Below are 27,050 nucleotides of genomic sequence, written 5' to 3'. Positions count from 1 at the left end.
CCTGCAAAATGAATGACCGGGATCTATGGCTGGTTCTGAGAGTCATAGGGGCAAGGAGAAAATAAGTGCAATACCTCTTACAGATTCGCTCGCAGAAACCTTTTCCCTCACTCATGCTTCTAGTTAGCTCACTCTTTGTCAGGCTTTCTTTTCCCTTCTGGCCTGTGTAACTTGCCAAAAGCACATGTTAACTCAATGCAAGTAATAGGGGTTTTTTCACCTCAGATGCCTTAGTGGCCTTTTTCAATGGGTCAGTGATCCCTTTGTTAGAATACAATCCCTACTACCTAAACTTCAACTGCCTGAGGGGTATGGTATTTGTCATCTTTGTCAAAAGGGGAGGAAGAAGGGTTGTCGTGTATAGTCACAATATGGGGACGTACAAATCATCCACTCTGTTGAGCAGAAGAGACACAGGCATGCTGGTGTGACCAAGAACATCTATTTAGGCTTCAGTGTGAGGCTGGACATAGGGACAGCCTGTGTCACACGATCTAGACTTCCTGCCATGGCAGCTCAGTAGTTTCCCATTGTAGTTCTAATCCAGGACATATATTTAAAGATTCTGGTATAGATGCCAACATCAGCTCTCAAAACACATCCATCCAAAAATGTCAATATCCCTTGAAGTACCCCATTGCAGACTGCTGGGGCGGCTGTGACTTCCTGCCGGAACAAAAGAGATATAGGGTTATCTTATCTTCTGGCAAAAGACACAAGAAATAAAATGGGAAAACGAAGGCACTGAGAGTACATTACCTTGCAGGGCTGCCTCCTTCCTGGAACAATGCCCAGGCACAGCATACTATCTTCGATTCTGTAAGTTTTATAGGCCTCAAGGCACTCATTCCTGTAGACTATGGAGATGTTCACATTCTGCAGTGAGTTGGGCTCCTTGGCTAGAGGAAAGAAAGGTGTACAACTTCCTTAAGAGTTAGTGGATAACAAACCTCCCTTTTCTCCTCGCGCTCTTTTTCAGCACCTTTCTTCTTCTGGAAGAAAGGACAAGAGATCAAACGCTGAGAGAAATCACAGCTGGGGCTGGCTGGATAGTAGGAAATAATCAGATAAGCCATTTCTCATGGTACAAGTGTTTATCTCTTTATAAAAGAGGTTAAATTCCTGGAAGTGATATGCAAAATATGAGACATCTCTGCAATGAAATAAATTACTTTAAAAACTCTAAATGCTTAACTAGTCAGTTATCCCACCTGGGTGGGATAGTCAATTAAGCATGCAACTCTTGGTTTTGGCTCAGGTGGTGATCTCAGGGTTGTGAGCTCGAGCCCTATTTCAGGCTCTGTGCTCACTGTGGAGTCTGCTTTAAATTCTCTCTCTCTCTCTCCACCTCTCCTCAAAGCCTCGCAAGTACACCCTCCTTCTCTTTCTCTCCCTCAAATAAATTAATAAATCTTAAAAATTAAATTTAAAGAATGGCCTTAACATGGAATTCTTTATTATTTTTAGTTTTTGAGATTTCATGTTTATTATTTGTCCCACAGTTTAAATTCATCACTGTCTCCTTTTAAATTTTTTTGTTGAAATATATATGACATGTAACAATGTATAAATTTAAGGGGTGCAATATATTTATTTGCTATATTTATAGATTGTAATGTGATTGCTATCATAGCTATAGTTAACACTTCTATCATGTCACATAATTATCATTTCTTTTTTGCGGTGGGGGTAGTCAAGGTCTAGTCCCTTAGCAAGTTTGATTATAATATGATATTGTTGTCTGAATTCAGTATGTTACGCATTAGGTCTCTAGGACTTGTTTCTCTACTACTTGTAAGTTTGTACCCTTAAATGACATCTCTTTTACTTTGAAGTTTCTAGAGTCTAGAGAGAATCTAGTTTTCATTTGTCAGATCAGAAAAACTCAGTATCTGCTAAAAAAAAATTACTTCATTCGCTAGATCAAAGTAAACTGAATTTTGGTGGTGGGGTGGGGTTAAGTTGTATCTCTCTTTGACACAAATGTCATAACCTAGATGAGCCAAACGTTCTGCTCATCATGGGGACATTTATTTTCAAAACTCAAATTAACACTCACAGGACAAAACGTTTCTACTCGTATAGAGGACAGAATGCTAAGTGAAATAAGCCAGATGAAGCAAGACCAAGACGGTATAATCTCACTTCTATGTGGAATCTAAAAAAAGCCAAACTCACAGAAACAGAGAATATAATGGCAGTTGTCAGAGGCTGGGGGGTGGAAGATATAGGGGGGAGGGTTGTTGATCAAAGAGTACAAACTTTAGTTATTAGATGACTAAGTACTGGAGATTGGATGTATAGCATGGTGGCTATAGTTAATAATACTGTATTGTGTACTTAAAACTTTCTAAGAGAGTAGATCTTAAATACTCTCACCACACACATATACATAAGGTAAATATGTATATTTACATATTAGCTCCACTGGGGGCATCATTTCACATTGTATATATTTATATATACATATATATATATACACACACATGCACACACACAATACATGTATATACACTACATATACACAATATATATACTATATGTATATGTACTATATATGTGTATGTGTGTGTGTGCATATATATATATATATGAACATGACACTATATACCTTAAATCTATATAATCTTTATTTTTCAATTATATACCTCAATAAAGCTGGGAAAAAAGAAATTCTGCATTTTTGGTATATTCAAGGAAGTGTACCTCAGGGTCTGAAAAGAACAGTTTAAAACGTTTGGGGCAATGGCAGCACAGTTATTGTTATAAAAAGTTATAAAAAGTGACTTCTATCCTTCTATCCTGACTTCCATAAATAGAGAATTATAAAAATTTATATTTCTCATGGTACAAGTGTTTATCTCTTTATAAAAGAGGTTAAATTCCTGGAAGTAATATGCAAAATATGAGACATCTCTGCAATGAAATAAATTACTTTAAAAACTCTAAATGCTTAACTGACTGCACCTGGGTGGGATAGTCAATTAAGCATGCAACTCTTGGTTTCGGCTCAGGTGGTGAGCCGAAAGTTATAAAAAGTGACTTCTATCCTTCTATCCTGACTTCCATAAATAGAGAATCAGGGTAGATGTATGGGTGTAATCGGACAGGTTTGGTCAACATGAATCTCCTTTCTTCATACTATGGTGTATAGCAATGATGAATATTAAATACAAAAACAACTTACTCATGAGCTAAATTGTACTAATAGTTCTTCCTAAAGGTCTCTCATAGAACTATATAGTATATTCAGACCATAGTTCCATTTTCCTTATAGTCAGCCCTTCCTTCTCCCATAGCCATTACTCTCTTGATTAATAGCCACAGATAGCGGTTTTGAATTTGTAAAATATTGGAATGGGATAGTGGGCTGACAGGCTCAAAACTTAGAAGAGAAAAAGCTGTCTTAATTTGCTCAAAGTTTTTTCATGGAATCTGAAGCATGTGAGGTAGAAGAAAGCTGAGATTGAACATGTATTTCAGGAGATTCAGATTATACGGAGAGCCTCCACTGTTACAAATGGTAGTTGTTTTTTAATTTTGTAAAGAAGTGAGTGAATGTTCAGAATGTTACCCATGAAAAATGTTTCAGAAATATTTTTCTCTTTTTTTTACTATGTTGTTAGCCACCATATGTACATCATTTTTTTTTTAAGATTTTATTTATTTGAGAGAGAGAGTGAGAGAGCAAGCACAAGTTGGTGGAGAGACAGACGGAGTAACAGACTCCCCACTGAACAGAGAGCCTGATGTGGGACTTGATCCAGGACCCTGAGATCATGACCTGAACTGAAGGCAGATGCCTAACCGAATGAGCCACCAGGCACCCCTCAGAAATATTTTTCTTAAACTTTTCATTTTTTTTTTTTGTATCACAATCCTGCATACAGAAGTTCTGCCTGTTTAAGCACAGTATTATGTATTTATCTTATGCTTAATACATGCATATTATTTCTTGTTATTTCAAGGCTTTAATTCTCTTTACTGCTTAGAACAGTTTGAAAACATCTGATATAGTTTGTAACACATTTTGGAGTTCAGAAAATTGATGCTCCAAAGGCAAAGTGGCCAACCGTTACCCAGCAAATTAGGACTAGAATACAAATGTTTTCTTCCCACTAACACATTTTCTATCGTGTCTGGAAACAAAGATGATAGCAGGATACACTTGGGGGGGAAATGCTTGAAGGACTCCTTCAGTGAGGTATAGGGAAAGGGAAAAGAGATGACAAGGATGAATAAAGAGGTTAGAAAGAAGCCTCATTGGGAAGAATTCAGAAGCCAAGGGTATAGAAGAGAAAGAATGTGTCCTACTCTGGGAGAAGAGGATTATCTTGAGGTGACTCACAGTCATCACATAGGTTGTAGGCCCATGTGGAGACCATGCACATGGTTCCTTCATGGACAGGTTCTTCAGGCAGGTTGACCACTTTCACATAGTCATTGAGTTCAACACTTTCTCCCAGCTTGATTAACATGAGGTCATGCTCAATAGAAGTGACAGAGAAGTATGGATGTTGGATCATCTTCACATGGCCAACTACTTGTATATCCTTTTCATTGTCATTTGATGGATTTGTAATCCCCAACATCACCTGAAGCTTTCTGGAACGATGTAGTTGTTTGAGAGAAGACTTGGCAGAGATTATTTATTCATCCTTATGAGCCTTTATTAGCCCCCTCCCACAGACCTTATTCTCTACTACTGAACAAGTCCCCAGAAAGCCTCCCTAACCCCACTTCATTGGGCAGTGGCACCAGGCAGGGATGTGGGTCTATGCCCAACTTGAGAACCCAAAGCACAAAGTGGCATTGGGGGCTTATTACTCACGGTAAGTTGCAGTGTGCAGCTGTGATCACCCAAAGGGGGTCAATCAGAACTCCAACACAGGGCAAGTAATCAGATTTCAGGTAGACCAGGTATGGGGGAGTGACGTCATTTCGGTAATTTTGATCAAAAGCCAGAGCAACTGGAAAGAGAAAAATAGACAGGAAATTCTGAGATTTTTGCAGGGATCACTAGAAAAAACAAAGCAAAATTACTTAATAGGTTTAAGTTCCCCTTACCCTTCTCCCCAGTACCTTTTTCTGTAAGCTAAATTTGCAAACTGGCTTACTTTCTTCTAAAAACATGAATAAAATGATAGAGACATATCATTTTCAAAAGATAAAGGTACTTCCCTTTTATTGTCAATAAATACTTTTCAGATTAAAATGCAGGTTTTCTTAAATATCTTCTACAATTCAGTGAACATATGTTAAATCAACTCCTGCAGAACTTACTATTTATACTTTTTTAAGAATGCTTTTACCAGTCTTACCCCTTTTTCCCTACAACAAAGCAAGGCAAAACAATATAACTGCCATTTTAAAGAATGGGCCAACTGCTATCACAATCTGAGGAGGGGGAGATAATGTATTCATTTGCAGGTTAAGTGTGAGCACCTCGTATATGCCAGGCTCTGTTACAGGGGTTTGGGCTATACACAGAAAGAAGCAGAGAATTACCCCTGTTCTTATACATTCTGATGAGAGAAGACATTCTATAACAGTAGACACAAAACATAAGTAAATGGTCTAGTGTATTAGAAAGTGATTGGTGCTGTGGGAAAAAATAATAGGGAAAGAGGAAAAAGCAGTACAGAGATGTGTACGTGTGTGGTGGGGCATTCTGCACTATTACACAGTAGTCGGGATAGGTAGGCCTTGTGGACAGGATGAGAGATGACCAATGAAATGAAGGTGGGGGAGTTAGATCATCAGATATCTGGGGAGTGGGGATCCAGGCAGAGGAAACAGTTGGAACAAGAGTCCTAAGACTTGTTTAAGGAGCATCATAAAAGCCAGTGTGGCTGGCAAGGCAGGTGAAGGGGAGAAGAGCAGGAAAGGATGGAGGCGAGAGCCATGATGCAGAGTTCTGTAGAGCCTCATAAGGATGTGAGACTTTCTTCTGAAGTAATGTGGAGAGGCATCAGGGTATTGTGTAAGGCAGTGATGGTCATTTCCTTATGGAGAAATGTTGAGTGTAGGAGTAGAAAGCAGAGAGGCCTGATAGGGGATTTATGTGATAATCTGGGCAGAAGACAGTGTGTTGGCCATTGTGAGCAGTGGAGGTGGTGAGATGTGATTGGATTTGGGATATATTTAGAAGATAGAACCAACAAAATTTTCCAAACAGATTGAATGTGGGGTGTGAGAAAAGATTTTATGAATGCCTCCAAAGTTTTTGCTTGAGTAACTGGAACCTGTAAGGACAAGACCAAAAACCTTGAATGCTCTGCTGTGTATATTAGTTGAACCTGTGCTTTCAACCCCTGCCTCTGCTTCTCATTCCCTCCTGATGGCAGCAGTCCTGTTCCAGATGGGCCCAGAGTTGGGTCATAGTCTTCGCTGGTATTAGGGTTTCAATGTTCATGCCTCCCCAAAGAGCAAACAAGCAATAAAGCTGTTCGGTTTGGTATTAGGGCTTTGTATTAGGGTTTTAATGTCCATACTTCCAAAAGAGCATACGAGCAATAAAGCTGAGGTGAGGCAGGCAGACAGTGTCACCGGTGGAAAGCTGATGGGGACAGTGGCAGTGGTGAGGGAGAGTTGGTTCTACACACTTGTAGTCTGGAACATGCCTCCTGTCTGTATCTGTCTATCTTTCATGATTCCCCTAGGATTTCTCTTTGGCAAGTAAAGAGAAAAATGTGAAGATACTTACCAGGTAGGTTCAAGAGAACGCAGAAGATAAACTTCATATTGATTTCAAAAGCCTTTTCAAAGGATGATGTTCAGCCTAGGTTCTCTGGAAAGGATGCAGAAGAGGGTTGGAAAAGGACTAAGTAAGATATAGCAAGAAGGGGTTCCCAGGTTGAAAACAAAAACATGTGAATTCCTTTAGTGGTAGGTTTCAGCTTCTGAAGAGATGTCCATTGGTCAGAATAGGGAATGATGTCAGTTATCAAAAGGACAAGAATGGAGATCAGGTGATTGGGTCCCTGACATAGTAGAGAATGGATCTGGAATTCAGCATTTTGCTTTCCCTTTTCAGGGGAAAACATACCTAATCTGAGAGATGTTGGAGCTCAGAGTGTTTCCCAGCCCCCTCCTCTCTGGTCCACCCTTTGTCAAACTCTGAAATCAGGCCCTTAGGGATGGTGACCCCTCCCATCTGTGTGATGTTAACCCCTGGTTGTGTGACACAGACATTTGTCTCCAGCGGCCATAACCCAGCCAGCTGGTGCTGGTCTGACCCCTCTGCCTGACACTAAACCCCTCCTTGAGATAGATCAGCTTTTCCTTTCATGTCACTATTCATCCACTCATTTATTCAAACAACTGGCCAGTAATTTATACTATGTGTCTGACTTGTGCTAGGCTCTGTGCTCACCGTAGAGGATGCCTAATGTGAAGACACTGCTCTGCCTTCAGAGAGCTTATAGACTAGTGGGAGTGATAGGCTCCTAAGAAGGCAATTAAGCTCTCTTCCTGGCTTTGTAGGCCACTGTATCCTCCTGTGGTACTTCCTCTGTATTTATGTATACAGCTCTCTGGTGGCTCTTTTTATAAGGACACTAATCCTATCAGAACAGTGCCCCATATTTAGGACCTCATTTCTCCCAAATTATTTCTTTATAGGACCTATCTCCAAATACAATCACTTTGGGGTTTATGGTTTCAACATAGGAATTTTGGGAGGACACAGTTCATTCCACAACAACAAAGAGGAAGTATAGATGACAAATAGTATAGGAAAAGATTCTCAACATACATTAGGAAACTACAAATTAAGGCAACAATGAGATACCACTACATATCTGGTAGAATGGCTGAAGTTTAAGACCAAGAACACCAAATGTTGGTGAGGTTGTAAAACAGCAAGAATGTTCATTTATTGCTGGTAGGAATACAATATGGACAGCCACTTTGGGAGATGGTTTGATGGTTTCTTAAAATCTAAACACAATCTTACCATACGAGCCAGTAATCACTGCCCTGGTTATCAACCGAATGAGCTAAAAACTTATATCCACAGAATCTTACACCTGAATAATTACAACAATTTTAGTCATAATTGCCAAACCTTGGAAACAACCAAGATGGGTAAATGGATAAACAAAGTGTGGTGTATCCATACTGGAAAATGTATTATTCAGTGATTTTTTAAAAATGAGCCATCAAGAGATCAAGGGAAAAAAAAAAAGATGAAACACATAGAGAATCCTCAAGTGATAGAAGCCAGTATAAAAATATTATATATTGAATGGTTCCAATTTATGACATTTTGAAATAAAGCCACCTGTGGAGGCAGTAAAAAGATGAGTGGTTGTCAGAATTTGGGGAGATGGGGAGAAGAGTGGACAGGAAGAGCATGGGGCATTTTTAGGGAAGTAAAATGATTCTGTATGATACTCTAATTGTAGATACATGACATTATGCCTTTGTCCAAACCCATAATACTATGTAACATAAAGAGCTATGGACTTTAGTAACTAATAATGTATCAATATTGGTTCATCCGCTGCAACAGCTATACCACATCAGTGCAAGATATTAAAAAAGAACAACAGACTGCTTAGTGGTAGACTACTCTGGGAATATAGGTATACACTGTAAAATTCCTTCAGCCTCACTGCATGTTTAAAATTTTTTTATAATAACATGTGGGATAAAATTTTAGGTCTTTAGTTAATTAACATACAGTGTAATATTAGTTTCAGGTGCAAAATATTGTGACTCAAGACTTCCATACATCACCTAGTGCTCATCATAGCAAGTGTCCTCCTTAATCCCCATTGTCTATTTTTACCCAGGCCCCACCCTCTCCCCTCTGTAACCACCAGTTTGTTCTCTGTGGTTATGAGTCCACTTCTTGGTTTGACTCTCTCTCTCCCTTTTTCCCTATTCTCATCTGCTTTGTTTCCTAATGTGGGAAAAGTTGTTTTTTTCTTAATTGAATTATGTGCCTTGAACACAAGGTTAAAGATACTTCTTAAGTGTAAACTGTGTGAAAGGAAAGAGTTTTTAAAAAATTATACTATACCTGGGTCTTAGAGAAGGGGAAGGAGCTTGGCTGGCATAAAAAGAAGAGAAAAAATAATTCAAAAGGAGGGCAAGTCCTCTGTAAATGCAAGAATATGTGAAACAACATGGTGTGTTTGTGGAATAGCAACCATGTATTACAGCGGAAGTGTTAACCGGGTGGTGAGAGAAACAGGAATTATATAATGAAAAGTCTTATTATGTAAGCCTTGCATATATAAGACTTGCATAAGTCCTTATTGTGTGAGAGATAAGGATCCAATAAATTTATTATTTTATGAAATTCTATTGAATATTTGGACAGACCCTAAACCCAGTGGGATTATTGCAATTTCCTTTCCTTGGGTGTGAGACCTGTGACTTCCTTTGAACTAATAGAATATGGCAAAATTATGGGATTTCATTCCGATTATTACATTGATAGAGAATATTAACATTGTGTATACACACACATATACACATCTACCTTGCTAGCATGCACAAGAGAGATTCTTCCCACTGGCGTGGGGTCACGAACAGACACACTGAGGAGGCCTAAGTGGCAAAGAACTGTGTATGGATGACCTCTCTACACTAAGGTTAGCTTCAAGGACCCGAGGGCAGCTTTCAGGGGACAGCCCACAAAAAGCGAGTATCTGGTATCATACAACCAGAAGGAAATGAATTCTGCCAACAACCTGAATAAGCCTGGAAACAAATTCTTACCTCAAACTCTTGCTAGACCCTGAATGAAGGACACACCTAAGCCATGCTTGAACTCCTGATTCACAGAAACTGTGAGATAATATGTGTTCTTTTAAGTTGTCCAATTTGTGGCAATATTTTTATGCAGCAGTAGAAAACCAATACAAATGCATACTGTGTACCAGCACTTTATTAGCTATTGATGATTTAGTGGTAAGGAAGATGAGATGATAAAGTCTAACAGGGAAGATGGGTGTAAGAAGATCTGCCATCATGAATGTCAGAATGGTGGAAGGAAAGGGAGGTAGAAGCACATATAGCAGGGACCCCAACATAAGGGTCAGAAGAAGACCTCCTTGAGGAAGTGATATTCGAGGTTTAAAGGATGAGTAGAAGTTAACCAAATAAAGAGATGGGGGAAAACTCTCTGGGAAGTTGAATGAGAACTCAAAAGAGAAGAGCATGTATGAAAGAGAGTGAAGACAGACCAAGAAGAATCCTCCAGAGCAGACCGTTCAGGAATTGTCAAGTAGGCACTGCCTACAAAGAAAACCCAGGAGGCAACCAGAGAGCAGATCAAGGGAGGACATCCTTGGGGTCCATATTTTAGATGGAATAGGATTTATCTTATTTAAATGGTGATAGGAAGAAGTCAATAGATAGGGGAAGTGGAAAAATATAAAGAAGTAGAGATGCTCCATAGAGCCGTCCATGAGGAAGTCAGAGGAGAAGTGATCCACATCATAAGTGAAGGTAAATGCTAGAGACAATAGGGACTCACTTCCAGGAAGGATCAAAAAGAATGAGGAAGAAAAGCACTAAGTATGTTTGCAGAATGGGAGGTAGGAAGTTGAAATTATCACTGATGGTTTCAACCTCCCATCTGGACGTCATTCACTGAAGATGAAGCACTGACGGCCAGAGGAGGAGAATGCTTTCTGTGGCCATTATGAAGCATTGTACAGAGAGTGACTTGGGAAATGCAGGATTGCCAGTATGTGTTGAAGACATAATTTAGAAATGATCAGATGATCATTTTATTAAAAACTCTGGGATAATATAAATAGGATTCAGTAAAGGGGGCAAAGGGCATTGGGTAGTGAGTGAATCAGAGACAGGAAGCAGGGAGAAACTAGGAGCAAGGCTGCTGGAGAAGACAGGCAAACAGAGGGACTTGTGCTTTGGATGGCAAAGAATTATAAGAAAAGGAAACATCTTGAATTAAACTTGGCCTTAGTATCCCAAGTTGAGAATTTGATTCTTTTTGTTTATGTGTCAGGAAAAGCTATGGGTTTAGTCATAATCCAGCTTTTTTTTTTTTTTTTTTTGCTTTGGTAGAGGAGGAAAAGCAGAGTATACCAGTGTCTTGGAACCAACCTTTCTCCCCTCCCCTGCAATCTCTACAGTTGCATGAATTCACCACCTCTCTCATGGGATGGAATGCCAAATCTCTTCCCTCTTTGTAGAGTCTTTTCTTTCCATGTCATTATTCTCTCTCGACTCACTGACCCTCTCTGATCCCCTTTCCCTTCCTAATAGATGACCTCATATCATACAGCCTCTCCCCTATTTGTGACTTCATGGCTTCTCACTGTGGACCCATACTTTTGGGTGACTTGAAATCCTCTCAATTCCATATTTTTAGGTGTCTTGGTCAATGGGTCCTGGATGGTCTACATCTCTCCACTCTATGCTAGGGCAAGAGTGGGACTGAGCATCATTCAGAGCTTTTCCCACTAGCACAGAGCTCTGCTGAAGTCCATGGCTAGCACCCATAAATATACAACTCCCCTATTGTCATTGCTCAGACATTATCTAAGATCTAGATCTTTGTCTCCAGCTGTGTGCTAGACATGATCACCTCCATGTCCTTCAAGGATCTCATGTATAACATGCCTGTCTTTCCTGCTCATTACTGTGCTCTGACCCTTTACACATGAAAATTTGGTTCTCTGCATATTATGTTTGTGAACCATCATCTACGCAGATGTCCAAGTCAGAAACTTGGGCATTATTCCAGACACTTCTCTTTCTACTCACAGTCAATACATGTAAACTCTACAGGTTCTGCTTCTTCAGTGTCTCCCAATTCAGAAATTTGATGAGATTCTACCACAGAGGTTTTAATGACATCCCCCTCTGATCCAACAGGATAAAAATCTAAATTCCTTCACCAAGCAGGTCAGGTCCTTCACAATCTAAACCTTGCTCACCTATAAATAATAATCTTTTATCACATCTGGCCTCCTCACCTGCAGACAATTTACTTTCTACCCTCCAGTATTATTTATGTAGATATATTTTCCAGAACATGCCACATTTTTGTCCTTTCTGACTTACTTAACTGTTCCCTCAGATTTATAATATTCTCTTCTAATTTGTCTGCCTATTTGGTGAAAGGTCCTCCTGCTGTGATATGTGGAATTTTTTTTCTCTGCTCTCCTTTAATTTACTTCTTATCTCCATTTTAACAATAGCCGTAAAGTATTATAACTGGCTGCTTGATGGCCAAGCATAGGTCATAGTCTCTCAGTGTCCCTAGCATATGCAATGTATGCTAAGGAGCTGACAACTCAATACTTTTTTAAAGGAATGAACACTTGACAGGCACGTTGCTATATTACTCATCATGCTGGCAGTTGCCGTACAGAGACCGGGGGTCAACACATAAGTTCTTAGTGTCTTTTCTTTTCTTTTTTTTTTTTTACTGAATGTTTTCTACTTGGATTCTATCCAAGAACAAGAAAGGTCAAGAGAGTTGTGAATTCAGTACAGAAATCATGAAGATGTTTCCCTGGGGGACAGAGGAACAGAGTGCCTCAGTGGGTATTAATAGTTTTCATGATCCATCTTGCATAGTGATGGACTTCTGTGAAGAACGCTTCACTTCCCAGGGTTACACTTCCTTTGTCCCAGGACAAGATTCCATGCAGCCTCCCATTGCAGATGGCTGGAGCAGCTGAGACTTCCTGCTAGAGAGAGGAAACAGGAGGTCAATGTTGCTTTGTCTTCATGGAAAAAGAATAAATTCAAAGACATGCCATATTATAGACTCAAAGGCATCTAAAGGACTAGACTCATTTTTCTTGGAAGGTAACAACCCTTTCTTCATATCCACCTAGATCTCACTCTTCTTGGTTCAAGCTTGAGCCCAACCTGAGTGCAAGCAGGAGGAGAAATGACAAATAGTTCTACTGAGAACTATAAAATGACCAACCCAAAGACCTGGGGGGAGAAGAAAGGGACTCCAGGCCTTTTGAATGAGTACCGTTTGATTGTCTACAATCACCTCTCCTCTTAAAATGGACCCCTTGCAATCTTTCTATCTGAAGAAAGGAAAAATACCTTGACTTTAGATATGATGTTCAAAGGTTTTCCCACACACATGATGCGTACTGCTATTCTATTTCCTACCATATTCTTGCAGTAATCAAAGGGATGAGAAGGCTGGTTTATCCACGTCAAGATGTCAGGGTCACTAACTATGGGGAAAAAAAAGAGAAATGAAGTCCACGGTTCCTGTGCTTGTCACACATACTCTTGTGATGACTCCCTACTTTGTAAACACATTCCATCCTTCTGAGGGTTTCTCATTTAGTATCTATGTCAGAGCTGCAGATTCAGGTCATGACGTTCTCCTTACATCAGACAACAGATCTGTCATTCTCCGTCTCCTCGACCTAATTTAGAAACCTTTGAAAACCCACCAGAAAATTATAAATGACCATGAAAACAGACACAAACCCATTGTCCCTAAGAAATCTTTATATTTGGCATCTACTTCAACTTCTTTATATTTAATCATTTAATTTTTACATTTACATTTAACCATAAAGGGAGAAACTATTTTTAATGTGTCTAAAGCTGCTTTTTTAATGAAATAGATCATTTATAAATGGATTATTTATAAGTGTGTGTATGTGTGTGTATAAGGATACATATATATTTCCCCCAAAGAAGTCAGAGTGTTCATCTCCCTCATTGTAATTGTTACTCTACTGTTAACCTCAGAATGCAAGATTTCTAACCCATGTAATTCTAATCTCTGGTGGGGAGAGACAAGGAGGAAGGCAACAAAAAACGGTTTAGAGATTGCTCAAACTAACCCTAGTGTTACTTACAGAGCAGGATTTTTCTGATAGTGTATCAACCTGATGTCCTAAAACAGAAAATGTCAAGTCAAAAAAGAGAGAGGGGAGTTATGTTCAGTTTTAGGTTTTTAACCTTGGATCTAAATGTGTAGAATAAACAAGGTGAAAGTAACCAAGCACTTGAAATAATGAATTCCTAATAAAAATCCAAACTCTTGGGGCGCCTGGGTGGCTCAGTGGTTTAAGCCGCTGCCTTCGGCTCAGGTCATGATCTCAGGGTCCTGGGATCGAGCCCCACATCGGGCTCTCTGCTCGGCAGGGAGCCTGCTTCCCTCTCACTCTCTGCCTGTCTCTCTGCCTACTTGTGATCTCTCTCTGTCCAATAAATAAATAAAAATCTTAAAAAAAAAAAAAAATCCAAACTCTTACACCAAAGAGTTTACAGAATTAGTTTGTCACTATGATTCTGACATGTAGAGCCCATGTGATAAAACCTTTGTATGATTTTATTTTGTTTTCAAACAGTATGTAACAAATTACTTTTGCAATTACTTTGAATAAGACTTGAAAGTCAAGGATAAAAACCATAAACTTCAATTTTTTCAGATAATTTATTCATGGGGGGCCTGGATGGCTCAGTGGATTAAGCCTCTACCTTCAGCTCAGATTATGATCTCAGGGTCCTGGGATGGAGCCCTGCATCGGGCTCTCTGCTCAGCAGGGAGCCTGCTTCCCCCTCTCTCTCTGTCTGCCTCTCTGCCTACTTGTGATCTCTGTCTGTCAAATAAATAAATAAAATCTTAAAAAAAAGAAAATATATTCACTTAGATTCCCAGAAATTTTCTTCTGAATTAAAAATGAAGCTGCCAAATACTGAGAATATAAAATTCACACTTTTTATTTGTTTTTATGGGACAGATGGACTGTTCTGGGGCCATCAGTGCTGGGTGTAAACCTGATTAATGTCATGACAATTGCATCAGTGAACACAGCTTCAATAAGACAATCAATGTTACCTTTGTAAAATCAGCCAATCTGGGGGCACCTGGGTGGCTCAGTGGGTTAAGCCTCTGCCTTTGGCTTAGGTCATGATCCCAGGGTCCTGGGATTAAAGCCCTGCATCGGGCTCTCTGCTCAGCAGGAAGCCTGCTTCCCTCTCCCCCTCTACCTGCCTCTCTGCCTACTTGTGATCTCTCTCTCTCTGTGTCAAATAAATAAATAAAAATCTTTAATAAAAAAATAAAATCAGCCAATCTGACCCCCTGCAATAAACATGCCTGAAAGTGCCAAACAATGAACCACCACCATGCCCCTATGATGTAAACCCCTTTAGGCCTCTGAAAGTCCTCCAATCTCTGTACCAAAAGCTTTCCCCAAACCCCATCTAGGCCCAGTACTCTGCTCTGCTCAGTAAGACTGGTGTCTGCTCAGTTTTGCTCCTCCTTACTATAATCATTAATAAATTTAGCTTTATCATTTCATTTCAGATATTGAGTGGTGGCCCCATTATCCTTTGACAATCCCTAAAGAGAGTATGACAGATTTTTTGCAGCCACATGAAGTAAAGACCCACCAATAACCAACAAATGCGTAAGAAAGCAACTTTCTTCATAAAGTGCCCTTGGTAAAACACAGTCCCGCTGAGACCGGATGTTCTCTGCCCATGCCAAGAGAGCTCAGAGGCTGGAGGCATGCATGCCAGCAACAGGGTCTGTGGCAATTTTTCTCAGAGGTAGGTCAAGGCCAGAGAGACACCAACAGTATGTCATAATCAAGATCAACCCCCCTGTGCATGCCCTGGTGTCCACCTCTGAGGGGGAGCTCTTGGGGAAAGCAGTAGGCATAAGGGTTGCACTCTGTGGGTGGGAAGAGCTCCCTCAGCTCCCCTCAGCTCCCCTCATCTCTTAGGATCTGCTTAAGTGTATCATCATCCACATAGCCTGGGTTGTCTGTGGCAGGGGTGGGAAGTGTCCTCTGTATGTTCGTTTTTGTTTTTCTCACTGCTGTTGGATCAATTGCATGATGGACTTTCAGCAGCTGTCAATGAGACAGTAAGCCAGCTTCCCACGGGACACCTTGATACTGTTCTTAGGGTGAGGACTTCTAGTTCCTCCACTGTTCCCTGAATTCAGTTCCCTGGGCTCTGGTCTTGAATATTCTAGAGATAGGATAGTTACTGCCTGGTCCACTCATTAGTGTCAGATTGGCTGCCCTGTATCAGTCTCTGAATGATATTTCTTGGCTTACAATCTTGCCAGGATAAGGTCCTGGCAATAATCACTGTAGGGTCAAGAACATTACCTCATGGCAAGCATTCCCTTCAAGTATATCCCTCCACATTTTTTTCTCAGCTCCAAAACCTCCTCAGGATGAAGAACACAGATTCAAACACTTACGGTTTTTGTATTCATTCCAAGTCCAGGTTGGGATAAAGCAGGAATCATTAAATATTAAGGGCTCCATAGATATGGCTATGGTCCCCACGTGGGAATTGAGTACAGCAGCTTTGGACAGTTTTATCAGCATCAGGTCATTCTCCAGAGATCGTGCCTTGAACTCAGGGGCAGGGATAATCAATGAGTAATTCCGTATCTGCTCTTTCTTATTTCTGATGCTGGGTTGATAAACTCCCAGTCGGATTTTAATTCTTTGGAAGAAAGAGGGCAGGGAGTTGGGAAAGAGAAGGTCACAGAACTGTCAGAGTGGCAACAAATGTCAGAAGTGACCTCCCCAATCATCTGCATTTTCCCTCTTGTACCTGAGAACTGAAGTGACCCCCTTTGGTTTGTCAAATTGTACTAGTAGTTTACGGGGTTGTTGTATTAGGGTCTAGAGTCGGTATATATATAAAATCTGACATGTATCAGACACCTAGAGCACACTCGGTACAGTCTAGTTTTATTATTGGTACTAAGATTTGGAAAATCTGAGTGGGCAAGTAATAGAGATGTGTCTTTACTACATTATCTCAAGCTGTGCTTGAGCAAGTGTATAATACCCTTCGTTTCTACATATTCTTAGGTCCCTCCTAGCCCCTCTCAAGCCCGTGTCACTATATTTGCAATGTGCTGCCTTCTTTATCATTGATCCCCAAGGCTCTTAGTCTATCAGGATTCCCATTATGATTTTCCATTGTATTTCCTGGACACATTCAAACACACCCACTTCATCGCCAGGAGTCCAATTGTGCCACCGATACAAGCACCATTTACTACCAAAAACAGTTCATGCACTGGATCTGGCTGGGAAAAGAACATTGAATTTTCCAACCCCCATTCTTGGAGGGGACGAACTCTTTCCTTTGTATGTCTTATCATGTGCAGAGCAGGGGGTCCATCTGTGTTTGAATAAATGGTCTTGAATGACCAGGTGGCTGAGAACTGAGTTTTGAATGAGCCTTGTAGACTCTTGAAACTCTGAATAGGTCCCAGGTACACAGCACATGTTCATGCAGTCACAGCAGGGACGCAGATTTACAAGGGAGAGCAGGATTTTGTGCATTGTTCCCTTGTCCTTCTCCTGTTGCCTGCATCCTGTGGTTTCTGCCTGACTCTCCACGTCACCCTGTAGGCATTCCCCTACTCACTACAGGCCACATTGGTCTTAATGTTGGCCAAATACCTTCATTACTTCAGGGACTCTATGTACCCTGTACCTGGAATGTTCTCCCAGGCTTTATGCATTCAGCTGCCTCTTCCTCTTCCTGTTGGTCTCCTCTCTTCAAAGTGGCCTGACATGACGACCTTACCTAGAACAGATCTCTGGTTTCATTCCTGTATGTTACAGCTTGCCATTCTTTGGTGCTTTATTTTGGGGTGTTTATTTGTTTTGGCTTACGTCCTCTACCAGAATATAAGCTTCAGGAGAGAAAATTTATTTCCGTCTTGTTTTCTTGCTCTTTCCTCAGTGCATTAAACACTTCCTAGACATAGTAAATGCCTAATAATATGTTGAATGAATGAATATTATTTCTTCTCCATGAAAGAGTCTCCTGATACCTTCCTATTGATCTCCTCCTAAACCACCCAAATGGGTGTTATTTTTCCTACTGGGAAGGAGATCCTCTCTCTTCTCCGGTCTTCCAGTTCCCTTAGAATGTCATTAAGACTGGTTGGGATGCCCCACCAGATCTGCTTTTGTTTAAACAGATCCCTCCCAGCTCCCAGGAACAAAGGGATACTTACGGTAAGGGGCAGTGGGCAGCTGTCAGTACCCACTCAGGGTGAATGAGAGACCCCACACAGGGTTCTGATCTGGACTGCAGATAGACCATGTAAGGAATAGTAAAATCTTCTGTTAAGTTCGGGTCATCATCTTTAGAATCTGTGGCCAGAGCAACTCCTAAAGAATTAATAGAGTCACGGGTAGAAAGAGAGCCAAACAGGATGAGAGGCAAGAGTTGGCTAGGGTAGGTTTTCTCTGACCTAAGGCTTTTAAAGATAATACCAGGGACTACAAAGTATTTTAAACATCTTTTTAAAAATAAGAGGGAATCTTACATGTCACCAAAACTATACACATTAGGGACCTTGACACATGTCTTTGTTTGAGATGGAAATATATTAAAATTCTGTGAGACTAACTCATGTGCTGATCAGAAACCCTGATTGGCAGTGTGGTATATTACAAAAATGGGTGGGGGGGGATGCATTAGTCCTTTCAAACCAATATATATATTTTTTCAAAACATTGTTTTTAACTAACTTTTGCCAAATAAACAAGAAAGTCATAATTATGTACCACCTGACTTTGGCAGTGAGAGGAATGGAAAGGCTTGGGGCTGGGATATAAGGCTTCTAGTGAACCCGACCCACCTGCCTTCCCTGCACACTCCTCTGGGTCCACCTGCCCAGAGGGCGATGTGGCTGGCCAGAAAAAGTGGCAGTCCAAAAAATCACACACTTGAGTCTCAGAAGAGAGTGGGACACTATGGTGACTTATCCGGCCATGACCACAGGGCTCAGAGGGACTGTGAGAGCACCCTGATGGGATAAGTCAGCAGAGGGAGTGGTTCCTTTTGTTTCCTTCAACAGTTAGTTGAAAGAAATGCCCATCCCTTCCTGTCTCCTCAGTTGTGGCTACGTACTTCCCCTTCTGTCCCACCCCACCTATCCCTCTCCAGGAAGCCAAGGCCAGCTGCTCACCAGCTGTGCTTAGAAGAGTGAAGATGAGACAGGGCTTCATGGCAGGCACAAATCTTGCCAGAAGTGCGCTAGTTGGATCAAGCTGCAAACGGTCCCAGTCTTTAGTCCAAGTGTCCTTGGCCACGACAGCTGGGCAGAAACTTTAATTGGGGCTTAGAGAAAGAAGCAAGGATCTCATAGCAGTCTTGAGACTAGCGCTGCTCAAAACCCAATTATATGACGCCCAGCTTGGCACTGTCTCTGATGCAGGGTGGAAGAAGAAGGAGCAAACTAATTCAAGCACCTGATGTCTCCTCTCTGATTGCAAATATCTCAGGAGTTTGATGTATATGCTGACATTTTTCCTCCCCCCTCTGTGACATGGCCTTTCTTTGTTGTCCCATCCTCCCTTTGTGACTGTGTCCCTCCCTGCCACCCTCATTTGCCATCTCCCTTCTTCTAAAGGGTCCCTCTGCCATTCGTAAAGACTCACCAAATATTCAGATAATTTACTTAGAAATAAATTTAATAAATCATCCCTTGCTCCCCATTTTCATGATAAGGAAGCTGTGGTCCTCATGGAAGTTATTGGCAAAGTCAGGACTCAGACTGAATCTCTGGATTTCCTCTGACATGTTGACCTTGATCTGAACCATGTGCTACCAGAAACAGTGGCTGTTAAAATTCCTCAGAATTTTGGGTTCAGAGAAATGGCTTACCATGAAGAAATACCCTTACACAGGAGTTACTAGAGACTTTGCCACGCTTTCTTGTGGCTCCCATAAAACTCAGGATGATTCCCTTCTTTACCTGTGACAAAACCAAACACAGACCTTCCCCCCCCTTTTTTTTAAAAAAATTTATTTATTTATTTGACAGAGAGAGGTCACAAGTAGGCAGAGAGGCAGGCAGAGAGAGAGGGGGAAGCAGGCTCCCCGCTAAGCAGAGACCCCGATGTGGGGCTCGACCCCAGGACCCTGAGATCATGACCTGAGCCGAAGGCAGAGGCTTAACCCACTGAGCCACCCAGGCGCCCCAACCTTTCCCCTTTTACTTGCATCTGCTAAGGTGGCCAGAACTGACCCTCCCAACTCCCCATTCTTTGTCTCATGAATGATTAGCTAAGCTTAGAATTCCTTTTCCCCCTGAAACTGGCTAAACACAGAGAAAACACTTTTTGTTCAGCTGACTGAGAAGTCCTCTGACTGAAAACAATTGTTTTAGTCAACTACAAATCTCCCCACTTGTAACATGTTTATTTCTCCCTATAGAAGTCTTAAGTCAAAACCATCCTGCAGAGACACTCAGATCTTTGGATCTGGGGTGCTCTTACTGCAATAGTCTGAATAAAATCATTCTTCTTACTTGTTCAGTTTTTGTCTTTGACATTTAAGTTAGCCTTATATGGGAACTTAACTACCCCCACCCCCTGCAGAGATGTGAGACAAATAGTGGGTTCCATCAGAGACAGTTTTCTGAGGTGTCCTTCCTTCTCTGGCTTTGGTATCAGACTCACGTTGGCTTCTTACAATGAGTTTGGAAGTGTTCCCTCCTCTTCAACTTTTTGGAAGAGTCTGAGAAGGATGCATGTTAATTTCTCTTTAAATGTTCACTAGAATTTGCCAGTGAGGGTTTTCTCTGTTGGGAGATTTTTGATTACTGAGTCAATCTCTACTCCTCACTGATCTGTTTAGATTTTCTAATTATAAAGTGTTTACAACAGTGAGTTCTAATGGGAAATAGGAAATGATATGTAATGCTTATTAAATGAAATGACTGTGACTTTAGTATCTCCACATTTTCCAGGCTTCTGGGGATGCCTTTCTTCCCTAATGCACGAATATTTTTGTGAATTCCTATATAGTGGTGAAGAGCATGGACTGTGGGGTCTAGCTTCTAGGATTTGATTCCTGGCAGCAAGACTCATGGCTGTCACACACTGAAAAAAACTGTTGACCTCTTAAGCTTCATGTAAGGAGGAATATTCGTGCCTATTTCTTGGATAGTTGTGAGGCTTGAATATTACTTGAAAGTATGTAGGAATGGTGTGACACATTGAAAACACTTAATAAGTACTGGTCATGATGATGTTGATGATGATTGTATTTTTCTCCTCTGCAACAAGGAGGAATGAATCCTGAATACTAAGAAGGAATAAACCTTCAGTATGTCTCTGGTTCACAGAATTGTGCATTTTGGCTCAGCCCTATCCTGGGGCATGCTTCTCCTAAAGTCAGCGATTTGAGGCTGTTGAGCACCATGAGGGCATCTGGAGCACAGGTGTCCACAGTCTAATATAGCTCTCTCCCCCGAAATAAATTACTCTGCCCTCTCATTGTAACTGTGTTTGGCTTGTGACACACGGTGACGAATGTGAGACTCTGAACAGATGTGGGAGGATGAGGGTGGAGCTGGTCGGTAATCCCAGCCTGCCCTGCACTGCACTCATTCTCAGCTGGCTTCCTTCTCAGACATGAATGTGGGTGATGGGACTTTTGTAAGGTGGTAAGGGCTACGACTAAGTTTTGTCAAGTAAACAGCCCGGGAATTTCACTAAATACAAACAATACATCTGCTCTGTAAAATCTATTACATGTTTATTGAGAAAAATATAGGGAGAAAAACAACAGAAGTATGAAACAACAATAAAAACTCACTAATTATAACTCCACTTAGCGTTGTCCACTGTTAGTGTGGCCAGCATTGCAATACTTTTTGTTCTCTGTAATTTTCACTCAATAAAAAATAGTTAATAATTTTTGACTTTTTTTTTTAAAGAGCAAGCAGTTTAAGGTTATCAGCAATATTGAGAGGAGGGTATAGAGATTTCCCATATACCCTGTAGCCTTCCCCATTGCCAACATCCCACCAGAGTGGTCCACTTACTACAAAGGATGAGCCTACACTGACACATTATTACCCCTCAAAGTCCATAGTTTACTATGGCATGTGTCATTAGAATATCATACAGAGTAATTTCACTGCCCTAAAAGTCCTCTGGGCTCTGTCTGTTCATGACTTGCCTGACTTCTGACCCTTGGAAACTACTATTCTTTTTATTGACATCATGATTGTGCCTTTTCCACAATGTCTTATTGTTAGAATCATACAGTATGTAGCCCTTTCAGTCTGCTTCTATCCTATAATGATATGCACTTAACTTTCCTCCATGTCTTCTTGTTGCTTCATAGCTCATTTCTTTTTTTTTTTTAATTTATTTATTTGACAGAGAGAGATCACAAGTAGACAGAGAGGCAGGCAGAGAGAGAGGGAAGCAGGCTCGCTGCTGAGCAGAGAGCCCGATGCGGGACTCGATCCCAGGACCCTGAGATCATGACCTGAGCCGAAGGCAGCGGCTTAACCCACTGTGCCACGCAGGCGCCCCATAGCTCATTTCTTTTTAGCACTGAATCATATTCCATTGGCTGGATGTCCCACAGTTTATTTATCAACACACCTACGGAAGAACATCTTGGTGCCTCCAAGTTTTGCCAATTACAAATAAATTTTCTATAAACATCCATATGCAACTTTGTGTGTAGAGATAAGTTGTCATCTCGATTATTGGATCATATGATAAGACTATGGTTCCGCCAAGTCCATAGCCGAGATGGGGTACAGAGTAACAATGATTAGACTGAGCTACTCAGAATACATGACTATCTCCAAGATTAAGTAAAGACTTTTGTATTTCTATCTGTTAAATGAGACAGAACTTCTTAATTGACCTTTAAAAGTACAACTAAAATAATACTAATATAGTAACTAAATATCTTTTTCTTTTTTTTTTTAATTTCTTTTCAGCGTAACAGTATTCATTGTTCTTGCATAACACCCAGTGGTCCATGCAATACGTGCCCTCCCTATTACCTCCACCTGGTTGCCCTAACCTCCCACCCCCCACCCCTTCAAAACCCTCAGGTTGTTTTTCAGAGTCCATAGTCTCTCACGGTTCATCTCCCCTTCCAATTTCCCTCAACTCGCTTCTCCTCTCCATCTCCCCATGTCCTCCATGTTATTTGTTATGCTCCACAAATAAGTGAAACCATATGATAATTGATTCTCTCTGCTTGACTTATTTCACTCAGCATAATCTCTTCCAGTCCCATCATGTTGCTACAAAAGTTGGGTATTTATCCTTTCTGATGGAGGCATAATACTCCATCGTGTATTTGGACCACATATTCCTTATCCATTCATCCGTTGAAGGGCATCTTGGTTCTTTCCATAGTTTGGCGACCATGGCCATTGCTGTTATAAACATTGGAATACAGATGGCCCTTCTTTTCACTACATCTGTATCTTTGGGGAAATGCCCAGTAGTGCAATTGCAGGGTCATAGGGAAGCTCTATTTTTAATTTCTTAAGGAATCTCCACACTGTTCTCCAAAGTGGCTGCACCAACTTGCATTCCCACCAACAGTGTAAGAGGACTCCCCTTTCTCCACATCCTCTCCAACACATGTTGTTTCCTGTCTTGCTAATTCTGGCTATTCTAACTTGTGAAAGGTGGTATCTCAATGTGGTTTTAATTTGAATCTCCCTGATGGCTAGTGATGATGAACATTTTTTCATGTCTCTGATAGCCATTTGTATGTCTTCATTGGAAAAGTGTCTGTTCATATCTTCTGCCCATTTTTTTTGATATGATTATGTTTTGTGTGTGTTGCGTTTGAGGAGTTCTTTATAGATCCTGGATATCAACCTTTTGTCTGTACTGTCATTTGCAAATATCTTCTCTCATTCCATGGATTGCCTCATTTTGTTGACGGTTTCCTTTGCTGTGCAGAAGCTTTGATCTTGATGAAGTCCCAAAAGTTCATTTTTGCTTTTGTTTCCTTTGCCTTTGGAGACATATCTTGAAAGAAGTTGCTGTGGCTGATATCAAAGAGGTTACTGCCTATGTTCTCCTCTAGGATTCTGATGGATTCCTGTCTCACGTTGAGGTCTTTTATCCATTTCGAGTTTATCTTCGTGTACGGTGTAAGAGAATGGTCGAGTTTCATTCTTCTACATATCGCTGTCCAGTTTTCCCAGAACCATTTATTGAAGAGACTGTCTTTTTTCCACTGGATATTTTTTCCTGTTTTGTTGAAGATTATTTGACCATAGAGTTGAGGGTCTGTATCTGGGCTCTCTACTCTGTTCCACTGGTCTATGTGTCTGTTTTTGTGCCAGTACCATGCTGTCTTGGTGATCACAGCTTTGTAGTAGAGCTTGAGATCAGTTAACGCGATGCCGCCAGTTTTGTTTTTGTTTTTCAGCATTTCCTTAGCAATTCGGGGTCTCTTCTGATTCCATACAAATTTTATGATTATTTGCTCCAGCTCTTTGAAAAATACCGGTGGAATTTTGATCAGAATGTCATTAAAAGTATAGATTGCTCTAGGCAGCATAGACATTTTAACAATGTTTATTCTTCCAATCCAAGAGCATGGTATATCTTTATTTTTTAAAGGCCTTTGAAAAGTTTGGGCTCCTGATGGCTCTGTTGGTAAAGCATCGGCCTTCAGCTCAGGTCACGATCCCAGGAACCTGGGACTGAACCCTAGGTAAGTCTCTTTGCTCAGTGGGGAGTTGCTTCTCCCTCTCCCTCTGCCTGCCACTCTGCCTGCTTGTGCTCTCTCTCTCTGTCAAATAAATAAACAAATACATACATATATACAGAAATGAAATCTTTAAAAGTTTAACTAAAGGCTTTTGAAAATTTTAATTTGATACCAAAATCACTTGCTATAAAAGATGAGTGATGATAATAGTTCACCTTTAAATAATGAATTAAATAAGATTTCTAGGGTTAAAGAGCCTTCTATTTGTCTTATTAAAGCAAATTTTCTCAGATGAATTCATCTTGAGCATGTGCTGAAATTCTTTGCTTGTTAATGGAAAAACCATCAAGTGGCTAATGGTGTGTACCAATACGAAGTAAACTTCCACAAGTCTATCTATCCTATATGGGAAAAGATACTTATGCAAAGCTATCTATCCTATATGAAAAAAATTACTCAAGGAGCTGAACTTCTGTGTGCAGATATTGCTTTATTTTACATAGCTACAAAAGGTCATAACCATGAGGCTGACGTTGAAAGCCATCTTAGAGTTCTCAGGATAAAGTGATAAGTAACTGAACTCGTCTGTACTATGATTAGACATAGCAAGAAAAAAAAACACTTTTGACTTTAGGTAGTTGTTTCTAATCTCAGATTGTTACCTCTTTATATATTTCCTTAGTTTTGCCCCAAAGATACCATGTCTTCCCTGGATCTTATGGAATTATGAATTAAGGATTTATTTGTAATAAATATATGTTGGTGAGAGATATCTCTTCTGACTCTATAAAGTTGTTTATTTCAAATTACAGTGTGTTTTCATAAGTCTTTTAAAAAAAGATCTAGTTATTTATTTTAGAGCAAGAGAGACAGAGCATGAGATGGGGCAGAGACAGAATTAGAGGGAGAGGGACAATCCTCAAGGAGATCCCCACTAAGCCCAATGTGGGGCTCTATCCCAGGACCCTGAGATCGTGACCTAAACCAAAAAAAAAAAAAAAAAAAACAACAAACAAACAAAAAAAAACAAGGCAGCTGCTTTTCCAGCTGAGATAGCTGGGGCCCATGTTTTCATAGGTCTTTTTATGTGTTTCTCTGATTACAATGTTCACCCTTAAACAATATGAGTTTGAACTGCATGGGTTCACTTATTTGTGGACTTCTTACAGTACAGAACTGCAAATGAATTTTCTCTTCCTTATGATTTTCCTTTAAAAAAAGTTTTATTTATTCATTTGACAGAGAAAGATTGAGAAAATACAAGTAGGGGGAGGAGCAGTGGGAGAGGGAGGTGCAGACTCCCTGCAACCAGGGAACCCAAACATGGGGCTCAATTGCAGGACCTATGGATCATGGCCTGAGCCAAAGGCAGACACTCAAATGACTGAGCAACCCAGGTGCCCCTCCTTATGATTTTCTTAAAATACTTGATCTCTACTTTATTGTAAGAATATAGTATATACTCCATTTAACATACCAAATATGTGTTAATCAAACATTTACATTATCAGTAAGGCTTCTGGCCAACAGTAGGCTATTAGTAGATAAGCTTTTCAGAAGTCATAAATTACACAAGGATTTCTGACTATGCAGGATGTTGATGCCCCAGCCCTCATGTTGTTCAAACATCCACTAGAGTTTAGAAGCAGGCCTGTGCCTTCCAGTCAGCCTCCCCTTTATCCAGTTTCTCTTCCTGCAGCATTTTCATGGAACAGCAATCTATTCAATCTTATTTATTTGCTTTCTGTTTACCCAATGAGAATACATACACCGTGAAGGTAGGGTTTTGCCTATTTTCTTCTGTTGTATCTTTAGTACATTTAAAAAAAATTTTTATTATTATTTATTTATTTTTTTAAATTTTTTTATTTTTTCAGCATAACAGTATTCATTGTTTTTGCACAACACCCAGTGCTCTATGCAATATGTGCCCTCCCTATCACCCACCACCTGGTTCCCCCAACCTCCCACCCCTGCCCCTTCAAAACCTTCAGGTTGTTTTTCAGAGTCCATAGTCTCTTATGGTTAGCCTCCCCTTCCAATTTCCCTCAACTTCCTTCTCCTCTCCATCTCCCCATGTCCTCCATGTCATTTGTTATGCTCCACAAATAAGTGAAACCATATGATACTTGACTCTCTCTGCTTGACTTATTTCACTCAGCATAATCACTTCCAGTCCTGTCCATGTTTCTACAAAAGTTGGGTATTCATCCTTTCTTTCTTTTTTTTTTTTTTTTATAAACATATAATGTATTTTTATCCCCAGGGGTACAGGTCTGTGAATCATCAGGTTAACACAATTCACAGCCCTCACGATAGCACATATCCTCCCCAATGTCCAGACCCCCCGCCCCCTCTCCCAACCCCACCTCTCCCCAGCAACCCCCAGTTTGTTTTGTGAGATTAAGAGTCATTTATGGTTTGTCTCCCTCCCAATCCCATCTTGTTTCATTTATTCTTCTCCTATCTCCTAACCCCCATGTTGCATCTCTACGTCCTCATATCAGGGAGATCATATGATAGTTGTCTTTCTCTGATTGACTTATTTCACTAAGCATGATACCCTCTAGTTCCAT

General features: G+C 40.5%; 2 protein-coding genes and 1 gene segment (V, D, J or C); 1 reads left to right on the top strand and 2 right to left on the bottom strand.

The window, feature by feature from the left end:
* The window catches only part of LOC123951612, a 366,823-nt gene that overhangs the window by 15,920 nt on the left and 323,853 nt on the right, over positions 1 to 27,050 (top strand).
* PRSS58 (serine protease 58) lies at positions 517 to 6,743 on the bottom strand. The gene is made up of 5 exons (XM_046020408.1): positions 6,707 to 6,743; positions 4,832 to 4,970; positions 4,349 to 4,605; positions 760 to 899; positions 517 to 666 (listed from the first exon to the last, which is right to left on the bottom strand). The coding sequence occupies exons 1-5, from the start codon at positions 6,741 to 6,743 to the stop codon at positions 517 to 519; spliced, it is 723 nt and encodes a 240-aa protein (XP_045876364.1).
* LOC123951614 (probable inactive serine protease 58) lies at positions 12,531 to 18,986 on the bottom strand. The gene is made up of 5 exons (XM_046020407.1): positions 18,947 to 18,986; positions 17,987 to 18,143; positions 16,199 to 16,449; positions 13,057 to 13,193; positions 12,531 to 12,680 (listed from the first exon to the last, which is right to left on the bottom strand). The coding sequence occupies exons 1-5, from the start codon at positions 18,984 to 18,986 to the stop codon at positions 12,531 to 12,533; spliced, it is 735 nt and encodes a 244-aa protein (XP_045876363.1).

Source organism: Meles meles, chromosome 10 (genome assembly GCF_922984935.1).
Source record: "Meles meles chromosome 10, mMelMel3.1 paternal haplotype, whole genome shotgun sequence".
NCBI lineage: Eukaryota > Metazoa > Chordata > Mammalia > Carnivora > Mustelidae > Meles > Meles meles.
The sequence above is the reverse complement of the archived record's forward strand: the minus strand, read 5'-3'. Positions and strand labels throughout refer to the sequence as shown.

What these genes read in the sequence shown, in the direction of transcription:
- PRSS58 (XM_046020408.1), bottom strand. Translation starts at nt 6,743, where the DNA reads ATGAAGTTTATCTTCTGCGTTCTCTTGAACCTACCTG. An exon ending in CGTTCTCTTGAACCTACCTG is followed by an intron (nt 4,971 to 6,706) that starts GTAAGTATCTTC and finishes TTCTCTTTCCAG; the next exon opens with TTGCTCTGGCTTTTGATCAA. An exon ending in GAAGGAGGCAGCCCTGCAAG is followed by an intron (nt 667 to 759) that starts GTAATGTACTCT and finishes TTGTTCCGGCAG; the next exon opens with GAAGTCACAGCCGCCCCAGC.
- LOC123951614 (XM_046020407.1), bottom strand. Translation starts at nt 18,986, where the DNA reads ATGAAGCCCTGTCTCATCTTCACTCTTCTAAGCACAGCTG. An exon ending in CACTCTTCTAAGCACAGCTG is followed by an intron (nt 18,144 to 18,946) that starts GTGAGCAGCTGG and finishes TTAATTCTTTAG; the next exon opens with GAGTTGCTCTGGCCACAGAT. An exon ending in TTGGAATGAATACAAAAACC is followed by an intron (nt 13,194 to 16,198) that starts GTAAGTGTTTGA and finishes TTTTCCCCATAG; the next exon opens with TTAGTGACCCTGACATCTTG.